The sequence below is a fragment of the Pundamilia nyererei genome, unplaced genomic scaffold (assembly GCF_000239375.1).
Source record: "Pundamilia nyererei isolate P.nyererei 1_Seehausen unplaced genomic scaffold, PunNye1.0 scaffold00014, whole genome shotgun sequence".
NCBI classification, from domain to species: Eukaryota; Metazoa; Chordata; class Actinopteri; order Cichliformes; family Cichlidae; genus Pundamilia; species Pundamilia nyererei.
The window spans coordinates 4,984,451-5,005,885 of record NW_005187415.1 but is presented as its reverse complement, the minus strand read 5'-3'; the positions used below and the strand labels follow the sequence as shown (position 1 = coordinate 5,005,885).

At 37.9% G+C, this 21,435-nt stretch overlaps 1 protein-coding gene across 4 annotated transcripts in view; it reads right to left on the bottom strand.

Annotated features, from left to right (window-relative positions):
- Positions 1-21,435, bottom strand: part of grm8a (glutamate receptor, metabotropic 8a) — a 292,622-nt gene that overhangs the window by 32,037 nt on the left and 239,150 nt on the right. For all 4 annotated transcript variants that reach the window (XM_005725264.1, XM_005725266.1, XM_005725263.1 and 1 more), the window contains exons 8-9: positions 4,403-4,542; positions 1,500-1,646 (exon numbers count right to left, since the gene is read on the bottom strand). In XM_005725264.1, coding sequence (XP_005725321.1) covers positions 1,500-1,646; positions 4,403-4,542 — 287 coding nt within the window. The remainder of the gene's footprint in view (positions 1-1,499; positions 1,647-4,402; positions 4,543-21,435) is intronic.

Below are 21,435 nucleotides of genomic sequence, written 5' to 3'. Positions count from 1 at the left end.
GGGGGGTGTCCTATTTCACTGCAGGGCAACCTGCACGTGGCGAATAAAGCTTTGATTGATTGATTGAGTATACATCGTTTACAGTTATCTTTATGGTCGACTCAGTGTGTCCAGGCCCTTTGATTGAAAAACGAGCTCAAATCATCACCCCTCCATCACTGTGCTTGACAGTTGGTGTGAGGTGTTTGTTCTGATATGCTTTGGTTTTTCAGCAAACATGGTGTTGTGCATTATGGCCAAGCATTTTCATTTTCCTGTCTGCTATCTCAAGGACATTGTGTCTTGTGGTTTGTTTGAATGCAACTTTGCAAACTGAAGCTGTGCTGCCATGTTCTTTTTTTTTTTCAAGAAAGAGAAGAAGTGGCAGCATTTCCAGGCAAACTTCAGTTTCAGATTTTTTTTTATTCTACTTTCATGAATGTTTTTCACTTGTGAATAATCTTTGAATGGACTTTCTTTTGGAAATGGCATTATAACCCTTCCCAGACTGATAACCAATAATAATTCTTCCTCAGAGATCACTGCTAATCACTCCTTGGCCTCGTGTTAACACATACCTGAATGCTTTAGACCAGCAAAGTGACAAAACATTTGCTTTTATAGAAGTGCTGCTGCTGATCAGTTAATCAAATTATTTTGATTAGCAGCACCTAGACATCCCTGACTCTCTTTATTCCTATAGAAAAAGGATGGCTATATTTAGGCAAAACTAGTTTTTTCATACATTGATTCTGCATTTTAGCTCAGTATTTCTAAAATAAATGATGACACAGTGTAATATTTTACCTGCTGATATTTATCTACCTAATTTGAAGACCTGATAAGGACCAGACCATTTTATTATGTCCTGATATGTAAAGCGTTACAACTGAAAGAGGCTGTGCTTTCTTTTTAATCATTAATGCAGCTTCAAAATGTGTGATCAGGGCATTTCCCTCTCCTCAAATTAGATACTTTCTCTATATAGAAATTCAAAATGGACAATCTAAGTGCCTCACTTTTTTAATTGCCTAAAAAAAGAGCAGGAGTAAGCAGACAGCAGCTGTCAACAAGTCGATGTGTGCAGAAGCTAACACGTTTACAATGTCAAACAGTTTTTATTGCAAACAGGTCTTTCAGCTGATTCTTTTTAAAGCGTTCCAACAAATGCGGTTTCATTTGTAAAGTTGGGAGAGGGTGTATAAGGAATGTTAGACATTTGATTAAAATCCACATTTTTACCTCGTTTTTTGACAAGTCAATTTCACACAGATGAATTGGTTAGGCTAAGAAGTTCTGTGAGCCTCTCTAGGTTTGAAAACACAAATAATCAGTGCTGAAATCAGACTGACAGAGAAACTGCTAAATTGATAAAGTGTTGATGCATGATTTTTGTCAAACACAAATCAAGATCTAGCCAGATTTGTATGCGACCTGTGATGTCACAGTGTTTGTGATATTTTAATTTCTGGATCACGCTGACGGTTTTGGATAGCTGATATTTTTCTTCAGAAATCTACCTGAAAGTGGTATCCTTCACAGCGCTCACAGTGCCAACAGCACGGCACCCCTTTCACCACTTTCTTCCTTTCACCCGTACGGCACGGGAGGCTGCAAACGGAGGCAGGGAAAGTTGGGTCACCCATCCTCCAACGCATGGCCTCCACCTGAGAGAAGAGCAGTGTGTTATTATTTGTGTGTCAAAACGGCAAAATGAAGCTTCTTATTTTCTCACAGGACATCTTGGAGCATAAGGATTGGCAGCCATCTGCAGAAGCTGACATAAACTGTATGTTAACAGTCCTTTAACACTCAGCTTTCTCTCTACCTTCAAAAAAAAGTGTGTCTTCAGGGCATCTCGCAGAGCAATTAGCACAAGCAGATCCTCTGATCATTTTCCTGAGTGCTGCCAGGCACAAAACTAACACCAGCTAGTCTGGAAGCCAGCAATCAGACCATAATCAGATCTGGCACAAATAGGCCATCTGCATTTCCTTCTGTGTGTGTCTGTGTGTGTGTTTATTTGTGAGTGTGCACACGCATATGTTTCACCATGTGTGCATTTTGTTTATTTGTGTTTGTGTCATGCTGGCATTATAGTGAATCCCTGAGCTCTCCGTACGTCCTCTGCGAGTGAGTTTGAATGTGTGCGTACTAATTTGTAGTTGTGTGCGCGAGCAGTTGTGAGGAAGTTTGTCATTACCGCGCTCCCTGAGGTATATCCATCGCAGAGGGTGCTGCACAAAATTGAATATTACTGTTTTAAACACAAAAAGTACCAGTCCTAAAACAACTAGTTAGAAGGGAAAATTCATTAGACTTAGAGAGGGTGGATTTGAGTTAATTACTGACACACAAACAGAAACAAGTTCTCATGGAGTTTAATATGCAAGAATGGGATAGTTGCTGCCCACAGTGTTGTACATATATCACTAAGGAGAAACTTTGTTTACGGAGAAATTTTGCTCATTACTTATTCATATCCCCCATTTAATATCTGTATACTATCACCTTATTTTCTATCAAAAGGCATAAATTAAACAACACAGACCCATATTTTATTAATTACAGTGCAGTGTCAGCCTTCATTTTATTTTGCCAGGAAAATAGGAAATTGGTGCAGTGATTTATTGAAACATATGAAAGCATACAGGGAAATATAAGGCAAAGAAACAGGGTTTGTATAATTTCAAAGATTTTGAAAGTCAATTTTTGGCATGGCCACCTTTATTCTTCAACACAGCCTGAACTCTCTTAGGCAGCTTTCTTGTCATTTCTTTAAGTAGTCTTCAGGAATAGTTCTCCAGACTTCTCGAAGAACATTCAAAGCTCTTCTTTGGACGTTGTCTGCCTTTTGTTGCATTTTTGGTCAAGATGATCTCACACTACTCCAGTAATGATGAGGCCTAGGCTTTGGCGAGGTCAATCCATGACTGATGGTGTTCCATTGTGCATTTTTTCCCATGGATATACTTTAATTTTATTTGCAGTGTTTTTGGGATCATACTGAAAAATGAAACCTTTCCTGTGTTCATAACTCCATCAGTTTTGACAAGATCCCCAACATCACTGGCTAAAATGCCAAAACAAGACAGTGGCTGCAGCATGTTTTACAGATAGCTGTAGACAGCAGATGAACAGTCTGTCGTCTACAGCTATCTCTCCTGATCTCCCAACGCTGATTCAACTCAGTGTTGCATAGCATGACAGTGCACTCAAGGTAGCCAATACTCAGTTTGCACAGGGTTTGAATGTGTGAATTCTTGAGACTCACATGCTGTACATTCTTATGTTCCACAGTGCTGTCTTGTATTTATAATGATGAACATTCAAACTTTTTTGTTCTTAATAAAAACTACCCCTGCTACCCTGCATACTTTCAGGATTTTACCTAATTAAATATGTCTGTCTATTTAGAAATTGTTAAAGTGCCAAATCATGTGTGACTTCAGTTTCTGTGTTTTATACTTCTGTACTGCTGTACAAACACACACATTGACACACACAAACACACCGTCCATCAGCCAGAAAGCGTTTTGTGTCTATTAGTTTTCTCATCTGTCATCTGGCCTTTCTAATGAAGTCCTTGGTGGATTTATAACACCTAGCACTGCTGCGTGCTCAAAGATTTTTTTGTGCATGTGACTGTAAGTCAGTGAGACAGAGAGAGCGAGTGGGACAATGGGAATTCAGTTTGCTAATGCATTCAATTATCAGTTTTTCTGTGGATCTAAGTAGGCACTGTATATTCTCCAGGTTCTGTAGCATTGGTTATTATGTGTATTCTGTAGGTGTGTGACCTTTCACAGTTGCGAATGTTTGCAAGTCTCTCTCCTTCACAAAGATTAGTATTCTGAATAGAAGCAAAGATCTACACTTGCTTGAAAAAACTAACTTTTGCACCTGAATAAAGGCAATAACTCAAACGAATCCAGCCCAGTAACAAGGGATTTTGAAATCATGGCAGCTGCTCATAGTCATGTTGAATTTTCATTCTTCCAAGGTGTCTGATCTATAATGCCTCAGAAGCTTCAATGAGGCACTCAAATCAAAATATATGACATTTTTCATTAGGACACAGACGTGTCATGCTAAAATACTAATAATGAGATAGTTCAACATATGACAAGCTGGAAACACATCTGAAATATATACTATGGTAAATGGCATACAGTATGTTCTGTACTGAACAACTTTTTAGACCATAAAATGTTAATCATTGAAAACATATTTCATAATAAACTAGTATTTTTCACTCGAGCTTCACTTTTAAGTTGATTTTCCAAGTTTTTGCCTCACTTTTCCTAATTTTTTTCCATTGACTTCATTCAATTTATATGTGTGAAAAATATGAGCAGTTTTGTCAGCTTATAAACTGTAAAAACCAATTAGGTACACTGGTATACGTGTGTAAAAATCTCACCTTGAGGTGTAATTTATTGGTCCAGGAGCCGATGACTCTGTACTCAGTAGTCGATCTGTTGGTGATCTGGTACTGGAATATGTCGTATCTCCCTGGAGCATCTCCATTCTCATTGAAAACCACTGGTGTACCAGCACTTCCTAAAACAGAAACAGGTTTTGAAGACGGCGTCAATTTAGTAATTTCTTGTGATGCTCTTTCACTTTTCTTGATCAGGCGACTACTCCTGAAAAGCATAAAGGTTCAATGGAATGAAATGTGAAAAGTTCTATTTTCTAGCTTCACTAAAGACATTAAAAGTTCGGAAAGTCATCATTTCTTCTTATTTTAATGTGTATCAAAGATATTCTACTTAGTGGCGGTATTACAATGCTGTGTGCGCAATTTTAAAGAAAGGAATATAATGACAATTTGATGTACTATGGATGAAATTTTACAGAATTTGTAGTACTGTGCAAAAATCTTGAGCCACTCATCTTTTTTTGTGTTTGGTTTCAAAGAGCCAGACTTTCCTATAATGTTTTTAAAGTGGTTTTGAGCCAGTTTTCCTTTAGACATTGGCTCCTTTTTCACTCATTTTTCCCCCCTTCATTACCAGTGCTTACACCTAAACATTTTCACCGGAATGTTTTTTTTTGTTGTTGTTGTTGTTGTTGTTGTTTTATTAAGCCATTACACACTGACCTTTGAAAGACCTAACACAAGAGGTGTACCGGCATTTGCAGAAAAATGTCAAAGACAACACAGTTTGACAGGCACAAAAAGGTATTTTTAACCCAGCAATGTGATTCACAAAGAGCTACTAGTAGACATCATGGCATATCAGCATGGTGTGCAGTGTGTACGACCGTGTCTACAACCATCTGTCAAAACAAGGTGGAGGTTCTGTCATAGTTTGGGCTGCACCTCAGCAAGGGAGGATCTTGTCAAATCTTATAGAGAATAAAAAGGCGCAAACCTCAAAAGAAGAGCTTTGAATGAGAACCATTCATGAAATTTACTTCAAAAAATGACAAGAAAGCTTGCTTAAGAGGGTGAGGTGAAGAATAAATATCAATTTTCAAGCTTGTTCAAACTGCAAATATGCATTTCCATCTATGTTTGCACATTACAATAAATCGTTGCACCCATTTCCATTTTCCTATCACAATATACGGAAATAAAGTCTTTCTTGAAGACTGTGCTACCATTATTGCATTCTTACTATTTTACAGCACCAGAATAAGTTATCAGTAAATCAGCTATATATACACACAGCTTCTCTCTGTGCCAGCATTTTACACACATTTAGTTTTTTCACCTGTATTTCATAAATGTTCTCATTGCCTACTTCTGTGAGCCTCATATTTCAGTCTAACTCTAACCAGGACTACGATATGGATACTAACCAATCAGAGGAAAAGTAAGGGATGATTTTCACAGAGCTCCATATTAGAATCCTCAGAGCAAATCCAGAGACAACAAGCAAACCCCACAAAGAAAGTGTCAGGCAAACCAGGAGACTCAGTAGAGGGGTGTTGTAGCAAGGCAACATCCTCCACCAGTTAGTTCTCCACCACCTTTGAGGTTTAACACAAACTTTTTTTTCCTCTTTCGCTCTCTGTCTTACTTGCTATCTTGTTTATGTAGCAATGCAATCAAATCAAATTACTGAAACTAGCACAGCATAAAGGAAATCCAATTATAATCTATATGTGGAAAAAGCACTACATTATGGAAATTGCACCCCAGGTAAAATAACTCATTAATGCTGATGGAGGAAAGATAAGAAAGACAGAAAAAGTTATGCATTTAAAGCAAGAAAAGGTAAACAGCGTACGCCTGGAAACTGAGTAAGCAGAGAAAAGCATGTCAGAGAAAAAAGAAAACACCGAAACAGAAAATATCAACAAATATATTTTTAAAAAAAGGAAAAGTTCTTGTGACAAAAAAGAAACCAAGCTGAACAGAGAGACGCAAGAAGGAGATCAAGTGTGATAAAAGAGTAGCGTGGGTAGAGAAATGACTTTACGATATGACAGAAAGAAAACCAATCACGATGACAGAGAGAAGAGAAGATGAAGGACAGAAGAGACAAACTCAAAGACAAAGAAGTAGAAGTGGCCCACTGTGAGCAGAACAATGAGAGATATGCACATAATGGGTAAAAGAAAGAGAGAGAACGTTGTAATAAGTAGGAATCTTACTGAGAGACTCTGAGGAAGATGAATGGAAAAGGATTGAGACAATAGATACAAGTTGTCATTGATGTCATAATTATTATAAGGTCATGTCTGCATGTGAGAAGTATACCCATTAGCCCTGCACAATGAAAAAGAACACTCACTGTTTCCTGCTGCTTTTAAAAGTGACAAGGGGGCCTTGAAAATCCTTCATATCTGACAAATTGAGAGTGATACCCATGTCAAGACTACAACACCCCAGCACTAATGCCAAAGGACACCTTGCGTGTATCTTTGAGATCCTGGCAGCTTTGACAGAATGGCAGGATTTGATATTCAAAGAATGAAAACAGGCATCACTGTCTTTACTACAAACAACAGACAAGGCCGGCGATTTTACTTAAACCTGGAGATGCTTTAATGGACGGCAGGAGGCGACAACACTTGTTCCCAGAGGATTTATTAACTCTAAACAATTCTCTGATTAATTTATGGTTTTATCTACTTGTTTAAGTCTCCTTTCACTACTAAATGGCATTAATCTTATAAAATGTTTCCACATTTGGAGTCTGACACATGATAAAGACGATCATATAATGGAGCGATAACGCTTTATAACAATGACACACTATTAAGCGTTAGTAAGGTTTTAGTGTTTATTACTCCTCCATATTATGTGATTTATAAACACAGGTAAACGCAACAGGTATATATTTTTATTCTTGAATAATAAGCTCATATATAATATGTTCATGGCATATAGATAGTCTAAGTAAGTGATTCGGCTGTTTAGATGCACATTTCTGTTTATAATGATTAAGATATGAGCTCGTTCTTTGTTTGTGTTTTAACAGAGGTTTCATAAATACTAATTTAATAGTGTACTTTGATGCTTAATTCAGGCAGTTACACGTTTGTGTGACTTCTACAATGAGAACTACTTTTGCCTTATACAGGTTTAATAATACACACTATGGAATAATGCTTTATAAATGATGAATTAATTACTACTCCTTTAGTAATGCTTAATAATGTGTCATTTTGATAGTTGTTTTAAGCGTTACCAGTAGAGCTTTCAACAAACTTTCCACTGACAAGATGCAAGTTGCATGTAGTATCCTTGGGTCAGATCCTCCACTTTCTCTGGCTTTAGAAAGCCAGCATAGCAACAGCCATTGCCATTCTTAGTGGAAGTGTAAGCTCAAGGCTTCACAATGAGAGGCCATATACCAACGAGCAACACTGATGAAGAAAAAAAAAACAGAGCCACTGCCTACAATAATGAATGGGTTGACAGATTTACAACTGCATTGGTCTGCATGCATCTAATATGTTCATGCATGATTTAAAAAAAAAAAAAAAGTGCATCCCACCCGACGATAAGCATGTCATTTTTCCTCCCTGCTCGTATTGGTTGGCTTTGCTCTGTAATATTCGATCACACCAATCATGCCTCTTTAGGGCTGCTTTGCAAAATTCAGCAGTTAAAGTTGTTGCCTGGAGTGAAGACGGAGTTAAGGCAGGCTGTTTGTCGTGAAAAAGGCAGTTACCTTGATTATTCAGTCACATAGAGTTTGCACCTTTTGTTGGAAGTTTCTGGATAAGGTGGATAAAGACACAAGAAACACAAAACAGGCACAACAGAAGCTCGCGTGACGAATCCAGTGCATGTTGCTTACAAACCGATATAAAAATTTCACACCATTTTTAACCTTTAAGGATACTTAATCACATTTTTCAAGTCTCTTCTGCTGCCGTGTTGATGTATTCTGTCATCAACGTACAGTAAGGGGCAGTGATAAATCAGCTTTTACACTTTCAATACTTCTCGCTTTAGTTGCTTTGACCTTGGAAGGGGAAAAAAAAAAACACGAAATATCACCTGTTGCCCTAGCAACACACCTCCACCTCATCCATAGTGACACCCATTATGAGCTGCTTTTCAAAGCAAGATGCTGCACTGCAGAACATATTTGTCATAATGTGCGAGTAAGTGCTGCGTTTGTCCCGAAGACACGTTTTTCTCCTTAAACATCCATATGCCACAAATATTTTTGTATATCTTGTAAACCATTTGTTATTTGGGATCACAGTTTGTCACCTCTCCTGTTTAGCATGTGAATTATTTGCCTGTGATGGATTTATTCTGCATAACCCAAAGCTGGCATGCTTTGGGTTATGCTAATTGACACAAAGTGCTTGAAAAAAAGGCCAGGGGGAAGATGTAGGTAACATAATGCATTGTTTCACTTACTGTGATTGAGAAAAATACTGAATTCTGAAGTCTGAGTCTTTCATTTTTGGAGGAGGATTTGGGTGCTGGGATTGTGCTGCTTGAGCACAGTGAGAACAGGTAAAAATTCTACTTGAAGGCATGAAGAGTGCGTATGTGCAAGAAAACATTTTTTCAGGGCTTATTTTAACTCTGCAGGTCGCCTCGCAGCACCAGATAGACATCTAAAATGACAAAGGCCCAACTAAAGTGTCCTATGGCAAAATACTGTTTCCAGGCCTGCCAGCAACAGCGCTCTGTAGCTTCCCCACAGAGTCGGAGGCTATCCCTCTGGGTATCAACAATGCACTACAACTTCCCTCTAGATTTGTTAAAAAGAAGATCATGGGTCATGACCTTTTACTTCAGTAATCTAATAAAATATCTAATAACCAAGAACTCAAAGAAGCCAATGTGAATTTCAATTTGGCTGAAATGAGCTTACAGACAGAGATACACTAACAGAGGTGGGAAAGGGATGAAATAAGAGGGAATCAGTAATACTGGCACAGGAAAGAAGACGGAGAAATGATTTGGTTTGCACTAGATTCAAATATATTCAATGTCAGTCACACAAATCTGAGAGAGCTGAAAAGAAGACAAAAAATGAAGGTAAGGAATACAGGAGTGAAAGTAAGAAACCTTGGCTAGCTTAACCCTTTAAAGCCGGTAGGAGCGGGTACGCTCCGTTTTGTGTAATTATTAGAACCTGTGCACAATAATTTTTTTTGCATATGAAACCGGAGGAGTTGAACTTACATGTTATGCCATCAGCGTGTCCTAGGTCACGGTTTCCTTCCACATATAGCTTTGGAAAAATTGCATAAAAAGCGCTTGCAGGAACAAAAATATAATATGCCAGAAACACGCTTTGCCGATCCCATCAGCTGTTCATAACACTTCCCACATTGAAACAGACGTCAGCGCGAACGATCGCATGTCCATTTCCTGCCCGAAACCGGAAGTGACGTCATTTTTGCGTAAAATGTAGTTTTTTACTTGTAGGCCTTAAGTCTATACTGGTGTTTTTATAAATCATGTTTGACTTTATGCTTTTCTGAATAGTTTCTGGGATGCTTAGAACTCGAATTGCACTGCTGGAAATAGTTTATTTTGATGCACATGCTGTTTTCTTTGCAAATTTGCATCATAGGATTGTTTTTCGTTTTTCCTGCAGTATATAAAAATTGCTGTATCTCAAAAATAAAACTATGAAGACACTCAAAATAAATTTACTGTTGTTGTAAACTATTTTTTGCAACTTTTCTGTATTTAAAGTTTTGAGGGATAAGCCTCTTAAATTTCTCCAAGTAGGAATATATGTAAAAAAAACAAAAACGATTTTCAATTTTTTTGTAGTTTATTGCACTTTTTTGCAATTAATGTAGTTACTATGGACTTAATGTATACATATTATTAAAATATGGGCTATAACAGTTGTATTGATGTATAGCAACTTGAAATGCTCCCAAAAATGGCACTACAGCATGTAAAAATATAAAGTAAGCTCTGGCGGACTTGGTTCTATGGTAGGTCTTAAAGTCAAAGTCAAAGTCAAAGTCACCTTTAATGTCAATTCTGCCACATGTACAGGACATACAGAGAATAGAAACTACGTTACTCTCAATCCCTAGATAAAATAGCAAATGAACATTTAAATATAAGAGTGATTAAAAAATGCAGGTAAAATAATTAAAAGGTAAAAATTTAAATAAATACAATACAATTTTACATATAACAAGAAAGCTATACAATATACAATATAATGGGTAAATGACATTGGGTGTAAACCAGGCAGAGTAGTGCAGAGGGTTAACAAAGGGTTAACAGTCAGAGAAAAACAGAAAAAGACACAAAGGAGAAACGATAGAGTAAAATTAATGATAGAGGAAGAACAAGGTAAAACATGAGGGATCCGGCATGCTGACAAGTACTCGATACTGTCTACTTCACAGTCAGCTGCAGAGAGATATCAGTCCACTTAAGAGCAAAGAACGGTAGGTGAGGCAGATGGAAGTGGTGCAGCAAAAGGACACAGAAAGTATACAAAATGTTTTTTACTTAAACTTAAGATATTCAGATGCAAAGATGGCAGAAAAATTAAAGAATAGAAGAGCTGGTAAAAAAAGCCTCAAATCTTGCCTGGTACACTTAATAAGAACCAAGGAAGAATAGCAAGTCTTCATACCAGAGACTAAATTTATATGAAGGGAAGATACAAAAGCTACACTGCAGCATGCATTAATAAAACATGGGTCTGTGTGTGTGTTCTTTGCCAACAGGCTCCCATCTGTGTGCTATGCATCGATAGCACTAATAGGGGAAAACGACACAGACAGACAGGGAAAGAAACACAAAAAGAGAATAAGAAATGACAGAAGAAAAATAATGATGAAACCTGAAGTTATGGAAGAAAAAAACTGTCATTTTCACATTTTCGCAGGAAAGGCGACTGTAAAAGAGCAGCTGGTTAAACAGTAGTTCTCATGGCTTTTTTCTACTCTTTTTCTGTCCTTTCCCAATTTTCTGTCACATAATCGGACATTTTTGCAGCCACTTGCTGTACAACTTTCCTCGTGGCCAATCATTTCATCCCATCTGGTCACTCTTTACCTCTAAATCTGTTTGATCCAACAGCAACTATCTCCCCTCCCCCTTCCTCTGTGCATTTCCAAAGCACGCTATACCCATCCCTTCCCGTGGAGTCATCTCTCCTCTCAGCATCTCTGTTATCACCTCGCCTTGTCTGTGCAAAAGCAAAACAACCATGAGATAGTTTGTCTGAGGGAAACAGAGCTGATAATGGAACATGTTTGAAGAGGATCCAGATCTAAACGATTCTCCGTGTGAATAACAATGAAACACTTTGGCTAAAATAAAATACAGTAAGAATCTTTTCTACTGAAATGACATGTTTTTCATGACTTATGTCGAATGATGCACAAGAAAATATATACATATATTTTTGTACGGCAGTCTCCCGTAATTACAAAAAACTAATTTACTGAGCCAATATTTGTGTCATCATCTGCATTCACTGCAGCCTTTGAGAAAATGGAAGTGAGAAGAGTAAGAAAAGCGATAAAAACCGTGGGAGCCGGCCATATTAAGCTGATCAAAAGAGACAAAACAGCCTGAGCCGGGGATAGAAATGCAATTTGCAGGGAATAAAAGCGGGAGAGAGGAGAAATAAACAAAACAAGAAACAAGGAGTTACATTAACAAACTTGGCAGAAGAAAGAGGAAAACAGTCAAGGAGAGAGCTCAAGTGTTACTTATAGCTACTCTCTGCTTGACTTTTTTACAGTCAAACAATTTTATAATATATAAAACCTTTTTTCAGTTTAACCCTGTACACTAACTTGCATTTCAAAAGGCAAAAATCTCACAAACATACACACGTATAGCATTGCAAAAGTCACTTAGCATTGCCCCATGCACTGTCCAAATATAAAAAGACATCTAACTTAATGGGATGAACCTGTATTTTGTCTACACATAACAGGCAACCTAGAAAATAACACATTTTACATTGTATCTTTAGGCATTTTGTTGCTAATAGCCTGTTGAAAAAAATGTTCCCATTTCTTTTCTTGTAACTATGAAATATATCAATGGTAACACAGTTTATAAGCATAGAACAGCGTTTTTCTACCAACAAGTTGCTCTCCAACCAGCTATTAGCCAAAACCCAACCATATCTCACCATGGTCCATAAAGTTATATTCTTCAGAAACGTTATGGTTCACATCTTGGCTTCAGCCAGTGGTGTTGGGGATCAGTCAAAATGTCTGAAGAAGCCTAGAGAGCTCCCAAAGACTAGAAAAGTTGCCTAAAAGTGTTCAGGCGATTACAGCAAAGTTCACCAATACCTGGGCTCCTCTGCCAGCTAAGAGGTTTTTATCATAATATTTAAGGACAGTTTTTTGGCCATGCCCAACCAAGGTAGAAATATAAGAAATTTATATATGGAGGCTAGGACAGGCCATACCACTCTCAACACTGGCACAGGAATCATAAAGTCATGCTAAATTAGGTTTAGAGACAAACAACTTTTTCTGCTCTTGCTCTTGACGAAGGCGGTCGCACTTTTCTCCTCTCCTCCTCTTCCTCTCCCTTAGCTTCCCTGCTTAGCCTCTTATGTCCTTGTCTAGTCTTGTATTTTTGTATTACTTTTCCCTGGAACATTCTCTCACAGTCTGTTCTCTAAAACCTAAAAGAGGAATTATGGATTGGATCAACTGGTCCCTAAATGCAATTGACACCCCTTTCTCAACGAGAAGTTTGGGCTTGGGTGAGCCTGAGTGCTGAACAGAGACGCGTTACTGTAATCTGATTACTTTTTTTCAGATAACGAGTAAAGTAAGGGATTACTATTGCAAAAACGGTAATTAGATTACCGTTACTTTCCCGTAGGAACGCTGCGTTACTGCGTTACTAAAACCGTGATTTTTTTTGCGAGAATGTCTCATGACAGTGACGTAAGCGAGTGCGACGTTCGTGACAACAGCTGTGTGCAGATCAACAGTGCATCATATATCGAGTGTGGGAGAGTATGAGCGTGCAGCGTTTAAAGCGTGGAAGTACTGACCTTACTTTGAGTTTGATTCCATAAAAAGTGACAAAAACATTAGCGTCCGTTGTGCGTGGGAAGAAAACTTCTTTTTAAAGGGGAAAAAAAAACCCCTAAACTTCCAAGCAAGCACCGAGTGTGCTACAACGTAATGGGAAACTCACAGAGAAACTCGCGGATTCTTCCACTGACCGCTGCGGCACACCTGCACCAGAGCACACCTCCTCCTACCCTACTCCTACTTTACAGGTGAAAATAGAGCAACAGGACCGCTAGTCTTTGATGTTATTTATTTTCTGCTGTGTTTTACTTGCATCTATTTGAAGGAGTGAGTGTAAACACACAAAAAAATATTTTATGTACTGGAATGTGCAGAAAATAAGTTTAAATGTTAAACAAATTTCTTCCAGTCAGAGAATGTTGCATATAATTAAATTTTTCCTTGATGCATAAAGTTAAAACTAATAAAACAAGTTTTAAAAAGAGACCTTTCCATTTGACATCTCGGGGAGGCACACTGCCGTGAGTTCTCAGAATCGGCTCCTTGAGCACAAGAAATGACAACATCACAGAACCCAAGTATGGCGAAGCTGACGGCTCTTCAATGGGAGATTGAGACACCAGTGTTGGACTGTAGAACTGCTTTGAAATTCATATGAGCTGTTCGCACTAAAGTAAAAACCACCATCACTTGCGGATACCCCTTTGGCACCGGCTGCGGTCTCAAGCTGAACAACAACACCCTGATAACGACTGTGTTTAGTCTGTTCCTTCCTATTCCATGCAAGGCCACCTGGGTTGGCTGGATGACTGTTTACTTAGCCTAGCAGGGCGAAGGACACTGTTTCAGCTGAACTCTGGACACGCACACACATACATATACACTGATATGCACACACTCATCTCCCCTCCCTTTCCAAACGCCTTTGACGCTTATTCCCTTCCGATGCTGACGGTGGATCAAGGAGACCAGCGCACGCAGGCCCGGATGTACTGTCTACCCGGATGTACTGTCTAATTCGGCTGTCTCTCACCCTTTACCCACCCCTGTGGCTTGTCATGTGTTTCTTTGGTGTATTAAGAGTTTTTTCATGTGCTATGTCCAGAGGTATTTTTTTTTCTGTTCTCAAACTGATCTCCCTGTTGGAGCTCGGTCTGGGGGGGGGAGTTATTTTTTTCTCCTTATCTTTCCTCATGTGGTGCATTTTCCATTGTTATACCTCTCTGACCTGTCTTCTCCATGTGATGTTTTGTGTAATGTATGTATGGTCGGAGGGTAAGATGGCGCCGCCATTGCATGCAATAGGTCGGCAGCCTTATGAAATTTCCCCTTGTGGGACTAATAAAGGTATATCAATTCAATTCAATCAATAAATGTCATAAAAATATGTCCTTTTTATGATGTAAAGCACATATTACAAAGCTACATTTGCTAGCATTTATCAGCAGACAATGTAAGTGTTCTTCTTCACATGACTGCTAGAAGTATAATCTGTGCTGCTCACCCTTTATCAGTGATTGCAATGGATGATAACCAACCTACTAAGCCTTCCAAGGTAGAGGAGAGGAGCCACAGGCCAAATGGCTATGGGAGTAATAAAACTGATTAGATGGGTTTGCATCGTCCTGTCCAACAGACCTGCATAATAGTAGTAATAATTAACAAATTAATTAATTAACAAAAATTGTTACTCTATTATCCTTGCCTCTTATTTTTCTGAATTAAATGTATTTCCAATAGTGGTTTGTTTTTGTTCCCATGTGAGTGTATATTTGCCTCTTTGCTGCACTGATTTGGGCTCTCTGTATGATTGCTTTTATACCTACTTAGTATCTACCTATTCTTACTCACTCCTCTTATCTAAAATTATATTCGGCTAATGATCCTCTTTCAGAACTTAGCTCATTGCAAGAGAAAGGGGTAATGTATAATATTGAAAACAATAGCAAGAGGATAGAAAATGCTTTTATATGCACAGCCTATAGATACACAGTAGCTGAACAAGGTCTACTTTATACGATGGCTGTTTTGCCCATTTGTCTCTCACAGTTTACGCTGACATTATTCAACGGCCAACTATATATACTGCATATGGCTTCACCAAACAATAAATAAGCACTGTAAGAGAGCTCTTCTACAGCAGGCAAGGTGACACTACCTGTACAATAGCTACTTCCAGCTGCTTCTTCAATCGCAAGAGGTCACCACAGTAGGTAACTCCAGTAAATTTGGCAGATTTTTCCATGGGATACCCTTCCTGAAACAAATCCCAATTGGGGATAAACTAGGGAGTTTACCCTTGCTAAGGGAATGTGTAAACCATTACACTATGGAGCTACCATGACACTACCTGTAAACACTTGGAAAATGTGCAAATAATCTTCTACTTACTACCTGCTGCTTGTAAGTGGACAGCAGGTAGTAAGTATGAGATTATGTTTGGACCTGAGGAGTCTATATAGAGTGAAGCACTAAGTACATCCCATGACTCAACAGCTTTGTTGGTGCGCTTGATTTTCCAAATTTAGACAGAGCTACTGTAGCTGTTGAGTTCTGTTCTTTAGAGACATTTTTTTAATAAGACTATAAGTCTTCAGCTCTCAGATTTTCATCTGTTTTGTAAAAAACAATATAAACATCTAAAGGTGGTGGTGTGTTCACAAATTACTTAATGTCATAAATGATTACCTATGTTACATTGTGCATAATTAATTGCATGAAGTTACATTTCTGTAGCCTTTTAACTAAAAGGATCTTTACACTCCTGCTATAAATAGTATTTACTAACTCAAGATACCAGAACAATTTAACCAGGTGCAATTCAAGAGACCTCAATGGGAATAATAGTAATAGTAACAGTGGGTAATGCTGACTGGGAGTATTCTTAGCCCAGTGGGCGCAACCAGCCTCAAACTGATCCACTGATCCATACTGGAACCATTGCCCAGGATGCCAGAGGATGTAGGGGTCTGGAGAATGTGGATGAAATGAAGGGTGGAGGCCTTGGTGTTCCAATTTCCAGCTGCTGAAACTGGCTTTTGGGACTTGCAACCTCTGTGGTGAGGAAGGAGTCCCAGCTTGAGACTGAGAGTTGTGCTAAACTCATTATGGAGGAGTTTAAGAATCTCAGGGTTTTGTTCATGGTTGAGAGGAGAATGGAATGGGGGATAGACAGATTGGTATGTCATCAGCAGTGATGTGGACACTCAACTGGTCTACTCACTTAGTGAGACGTCTTAAAAGTTTTATCAGTGTTTTGGAGTTGGAGAGAGCTATTTGGGGTAGGAACATAGAAATATTGCAGAGATGGAGTACAAATATGTTAAGAAATAAATAAAAAGATTTAATTGGTTTACAGGTGACCATTTCTTAATTGTGGCAATATGATTATTAAAACCTTTCAGAGAGTATTTTTAGGCTGAAACTGTGTCTAGCTGAGCTACAAATAATGGAAGCCCTCCGGTCCACACATACACTTTGCCAGACTCTTATATTTGAGTGACTGTTTTGACCGGGATAACTAGAGCCAAGGAATTAGGAAAATAAATTCTGTACTAAAACCCATAATTCTGAAGAATGCTTTTCCAACATTGGCGATAGAGGGAGGACAACACAATTCTAAACTTAGAACTTGGCCAACTTGACATCAATACATGTAAAAGCAAAGGGTGATAAACTTAAAAACAGTCAATACAAATCTGAGCTTGTCAGTGGAAAAAAACAAGCACTTTAAATTTGCTATGGACAGTTTCCTCCTGGGATTATATTGCAGCCGTTCACAGCTGCTGGTTATAGTGTTCTCACTCAATATTGTACTACATCCAAAAGATTTTGTCTCCATTAAAAATTTAGGAATAAACAGACCTAAAAGATGGGGAAAGGGTTTAAGAATACCTGAAAAACAGCTGTTGAGGTATTAAACTGACAATAAAGAATCAACATCAGGTAGATGCGGATAAAAAGGTTGTTGTTAAATATATCACTGATTTTATGGGGATTGAAAGGGCATTACCTTTTTCTTATTATTCTCCCCTTCCACTTACTTGAAGTTTGAATAATAAACCAGGACAGTTCCCTATGCATTCTTCCCTTCTTATGGTTGCCCTAACCAAAGAAAATTTGGCATATTTGCCATTATATGTTTAGCATGTTCCATGTTTCTCTCTTTTTGTTCTCTTGTCATTTCTAATGTCATATTCAGTTTAACTTTAAATTCATGCTTCTCTTTGTCTTTTACAGTTTCTTTTCTATCCAAGTCTACGAGCTGAACATAAATTTGATATATCACTGTCAGCTCATCTTGAAGGTCATTTTACGCAGCCCCTAAAGTAAAAAGAAAAAAAAAGTTTGTTTTTGGGGTATTTTTTTTTTACTTTTACTATGCCCTGGATTTCCATCCATTTTTCTTCCTTGCCCCATGGATAGACTGAAGATGACTCTTATTTCGCTGTTTTCTTCTACCCAAAGCTGTTATTGACCAAGCAAAGTTCATCTTTCTTTTATCTGTCTTATCCGCCCTAAAGCACTGCCCTTTTCTCATTGTCTTTTGCACTCTCTTTGCCTTTTCTGCTTTTCAGCAAGCTCTCCATCTTTTTTTACCCCATTCATCTCTCTGATTCACTTTCTCTTCAACCTCTACTCTTGTCTGTTTTCCATATCTTCTTTCTCCTATATCCTTTCAAGGTCATATAGCCCTAATAGACTTTCTACTGGGATAAGCTCTTCTGACTCCTTTGCTCCCTCTTTCTTATTCCAAGATCATTTGCGACTGTTCAAGTTCATCATGTATAGGGAAGCTAGTTCTCCAGAATAATACAAGTACTCTTTCTCTCATAACAGGTGGCCTTCATCCCCCAAGCCAGTTCCTTTTGTAATGTCATTAACCAAAACCTTCCCTTTTTTATCCTTCTCTCTTTCTCCTCAAGGCTGTTCAGCCAGGTATAGAGTTCTTCATATGAAAGTCAAGCCCCTCTAATTAGTGCAAGCCAGTTCAGTTGTGAAAGTCCATCTTGTCTCTCTGCATGGAATATAACCACACATAGTGAAGATCACAATGAGAGTTACCTTGCATGAAAAACACATCCACATATAAACTTGTGTAAAGGACAAAAATAGGCCCTTCTTTTCCCTACTAGAGGTGGGAATAATTGTAAATCTCACAGTTCAGTTCAATTTAATTCAGTTCTTGGTGTTGAGAATTAGTTTTTTATTGAAAACAATTCTTGATTTACAGGAGGAAACACTTGATTTTGGCTCTTTGTCATGCTATTGTCCGTACAAGTAACAGTTAAGCAAACTGGTTTGATGACGATCGGAAAAATTAAAGATTATCAAGAAATGTAATTTGAAAAATATTATATTGGACCGGTCTTTGACACAAAATAGATAGAATAAGAATATATATATATACACATAACGATATATATATTGGTAGCGCAGTGTTTCATTTGCATGTATTCAGTAAGAATCACAATTCTTATCCCTTTTTCTCACCCACCCCATATTGTTTGTGAGCCATATCCAAATTGCATTTAGCCTTAAACCACTCAGTCTGAAAGAGAGCACATATGGTCATGAACAGAATAACATTTTATTCCCAAATCAAATTCTGTGTTTGAACATAAACGTGGGTGCTTTGAAATAAGTAAAGTTTCACTGAAAATCTGCCGATGAAATGTAAAATGTGAGCTGAAGGAAAGAGAAGCAATAATAATCATACTGATGGTTAAACATGGTATATTGCTCCCAGCTTAGCAAACAAACAAAGCAGTATGCTTGACACAGAGCGAGTCAGACTACATATATAATTGTGTACTTGTTTCAAAATAAACATTTGTTTTGATGAAACTTAATACAATTTCCTTACAATTTGTGGATAACAAATCCTAGGAACAAACAAAGACTTTATAAAGCCTATAGTGCCATGAGTTGATGACTTAATGGCTTTAGGGTGTACGAGTGGTAGGAGTGCAGAGTACAGAAGAGTAACAGAGAGTCAAACAGAAAGCTGGGGGGAAAAGAAAGAAAAATAGAGTTGGTGAAAAGAGGACAATAACAGTGAAGCACAAACAAATGAAAGTATGCTAAAAAGGAAAGAATGAAACAGAAGAGCAAAGAAGGGACAAAAGAGAGTGTGATGGAGAAAGAAGCATTAGAAAGGACGTCATCTGAAATGCTTTTCTGGGGGAGTACTTACGAGTAACAAAGCCAGTAGAAGTAAAAGCAAGTAAATGTATGTATATCTGGATCTGTTAATACTTTGACCTGGTCTGAGTTAAGTTCTCAACATGAAGTGAAACAATCAAACAAACCAACTCATTTTGTTTTCCTGACGTTCCTAAATTTATTTCAGTTTAATATTTTATTTTTGTGCCTTGGATCAAAACTGTACAAGTTGCCTTAGTTTTCATTATGCATAAAATCTGTGATATACAGTACTGTGCAAAAGTTTTAGGCAGGTGTGGGTGTGGGTGGGAGGGGGGATGCTGTAAACAAAGAATGCTTTCAGAAATTTAAATGATTGTTTTTTGGCCCCAAGTGTATTCTGCAGCAGGACAATGACCCCAAACATACAGCCAAAGTCACTAAGAACTATCTTCAGAAAAATACAAATTACTGGAAGTGATGGTATGGCCCCACACAGAGCCCTGTTCTCAAAATCATCGAGTGTGTCTGAGATTAAATGATGAGACAGAAGGATGTGAGGTAGCCTGCATCCACAGAAGATCTGTGGTTAGTTCTCCAAGATGTTTGGAATAATCTACCAGCCGAGTTCCTTCAAAAACTGTGTGCAAGTGTACCTAGAAGAATTGATGCTGTTTTGAAGGCAAAGGGTGGTCAGACCAAATATTGATTTGATTTAGATTTCACTTTTGTTCATTCGCTGCATTTTGTTAATTGATGATGAAAATAAATGATAAACACTTCCATTTTTTTAAAGCATTCTTTGTTTACAGCATTTTCTGACCTGCCTAAAACTTTTGCACAGTACTGTATGTGTGCATTTACCTCTGTTTATCTGCATGAGCTTTTCTCTGCAATGCAAATAGTGCAAAATAGTAGCAAATGATTTTCCGGCAAGGTCAAGCAAACACTGTTTTTATATAATAGCATGTAATCAAACTCAGTAATACTTCTGACTGCAGCCTTGTTAAAAAGGGTTCACGACAGTGCCACGCGTTTGATTAGTTACACCATGGCCTTCCTGACACAACCCCAAAGGGATTTGTGTCTCTTCCTGGGAGTGAACCAAGGCTCTTTCCTTTGTAAGGCAAATGTGCAAATCACTACATGAAAAATCAGTCTTGCTGTGTTAAAGTGGCTTGGAGCTACATCTGGGCAATATCATGTTAAAAATTTGAGGTGTTCAGAAATCCTGATGGCATGAGAAACTGAGAAAGTAAGAAAGTGGATGACTTTGACTTGTGTGGATAGTGTTATGGGCTTTTTTCTAGGTGAAAAAAGATGAGCAATAAGCATACTGCTGTTTACTGTATTCCTGCATCCTGAGGTGACCTCTTCTCAAAATACAAATGCAGTAACATAATGACTGTGAGAGTGAATGAATAGTGGTATTGTAAAGCGCTTTGAGGGGTTCCGAAAAGCGCTATATAAATGCAATCCATTATTATTATTATTATAATTTTATTCAATTGCCACCATAAACCATACGTCATCTCTGCAAGAATGTATAAAAGAAAACATTGTGGCTTTTTGTTTCTGCCACAATGCCAAGTGATGATAGTATAAGATACTGCTTAGACTAGGCAACCATGTTTAACCATGTATAACAAATTATTCAGTTAACATGGCACTCCAGCTGCCATAATCAATCATGTGTGAGGCAGACAGATTACATATGATAAATCACATCAGGTAGACGTGATTTGTCATATGCTATTGCAAAGGCCAAAACACAGCGAAAAAAACTTTAAATACTGTCCTATAAAACTTTGGAATGAATTACCTTTCAAAATAAAAAACTAACTTTTTAAGTTGAGATTCTTAATAGAATGAGGTGTATAT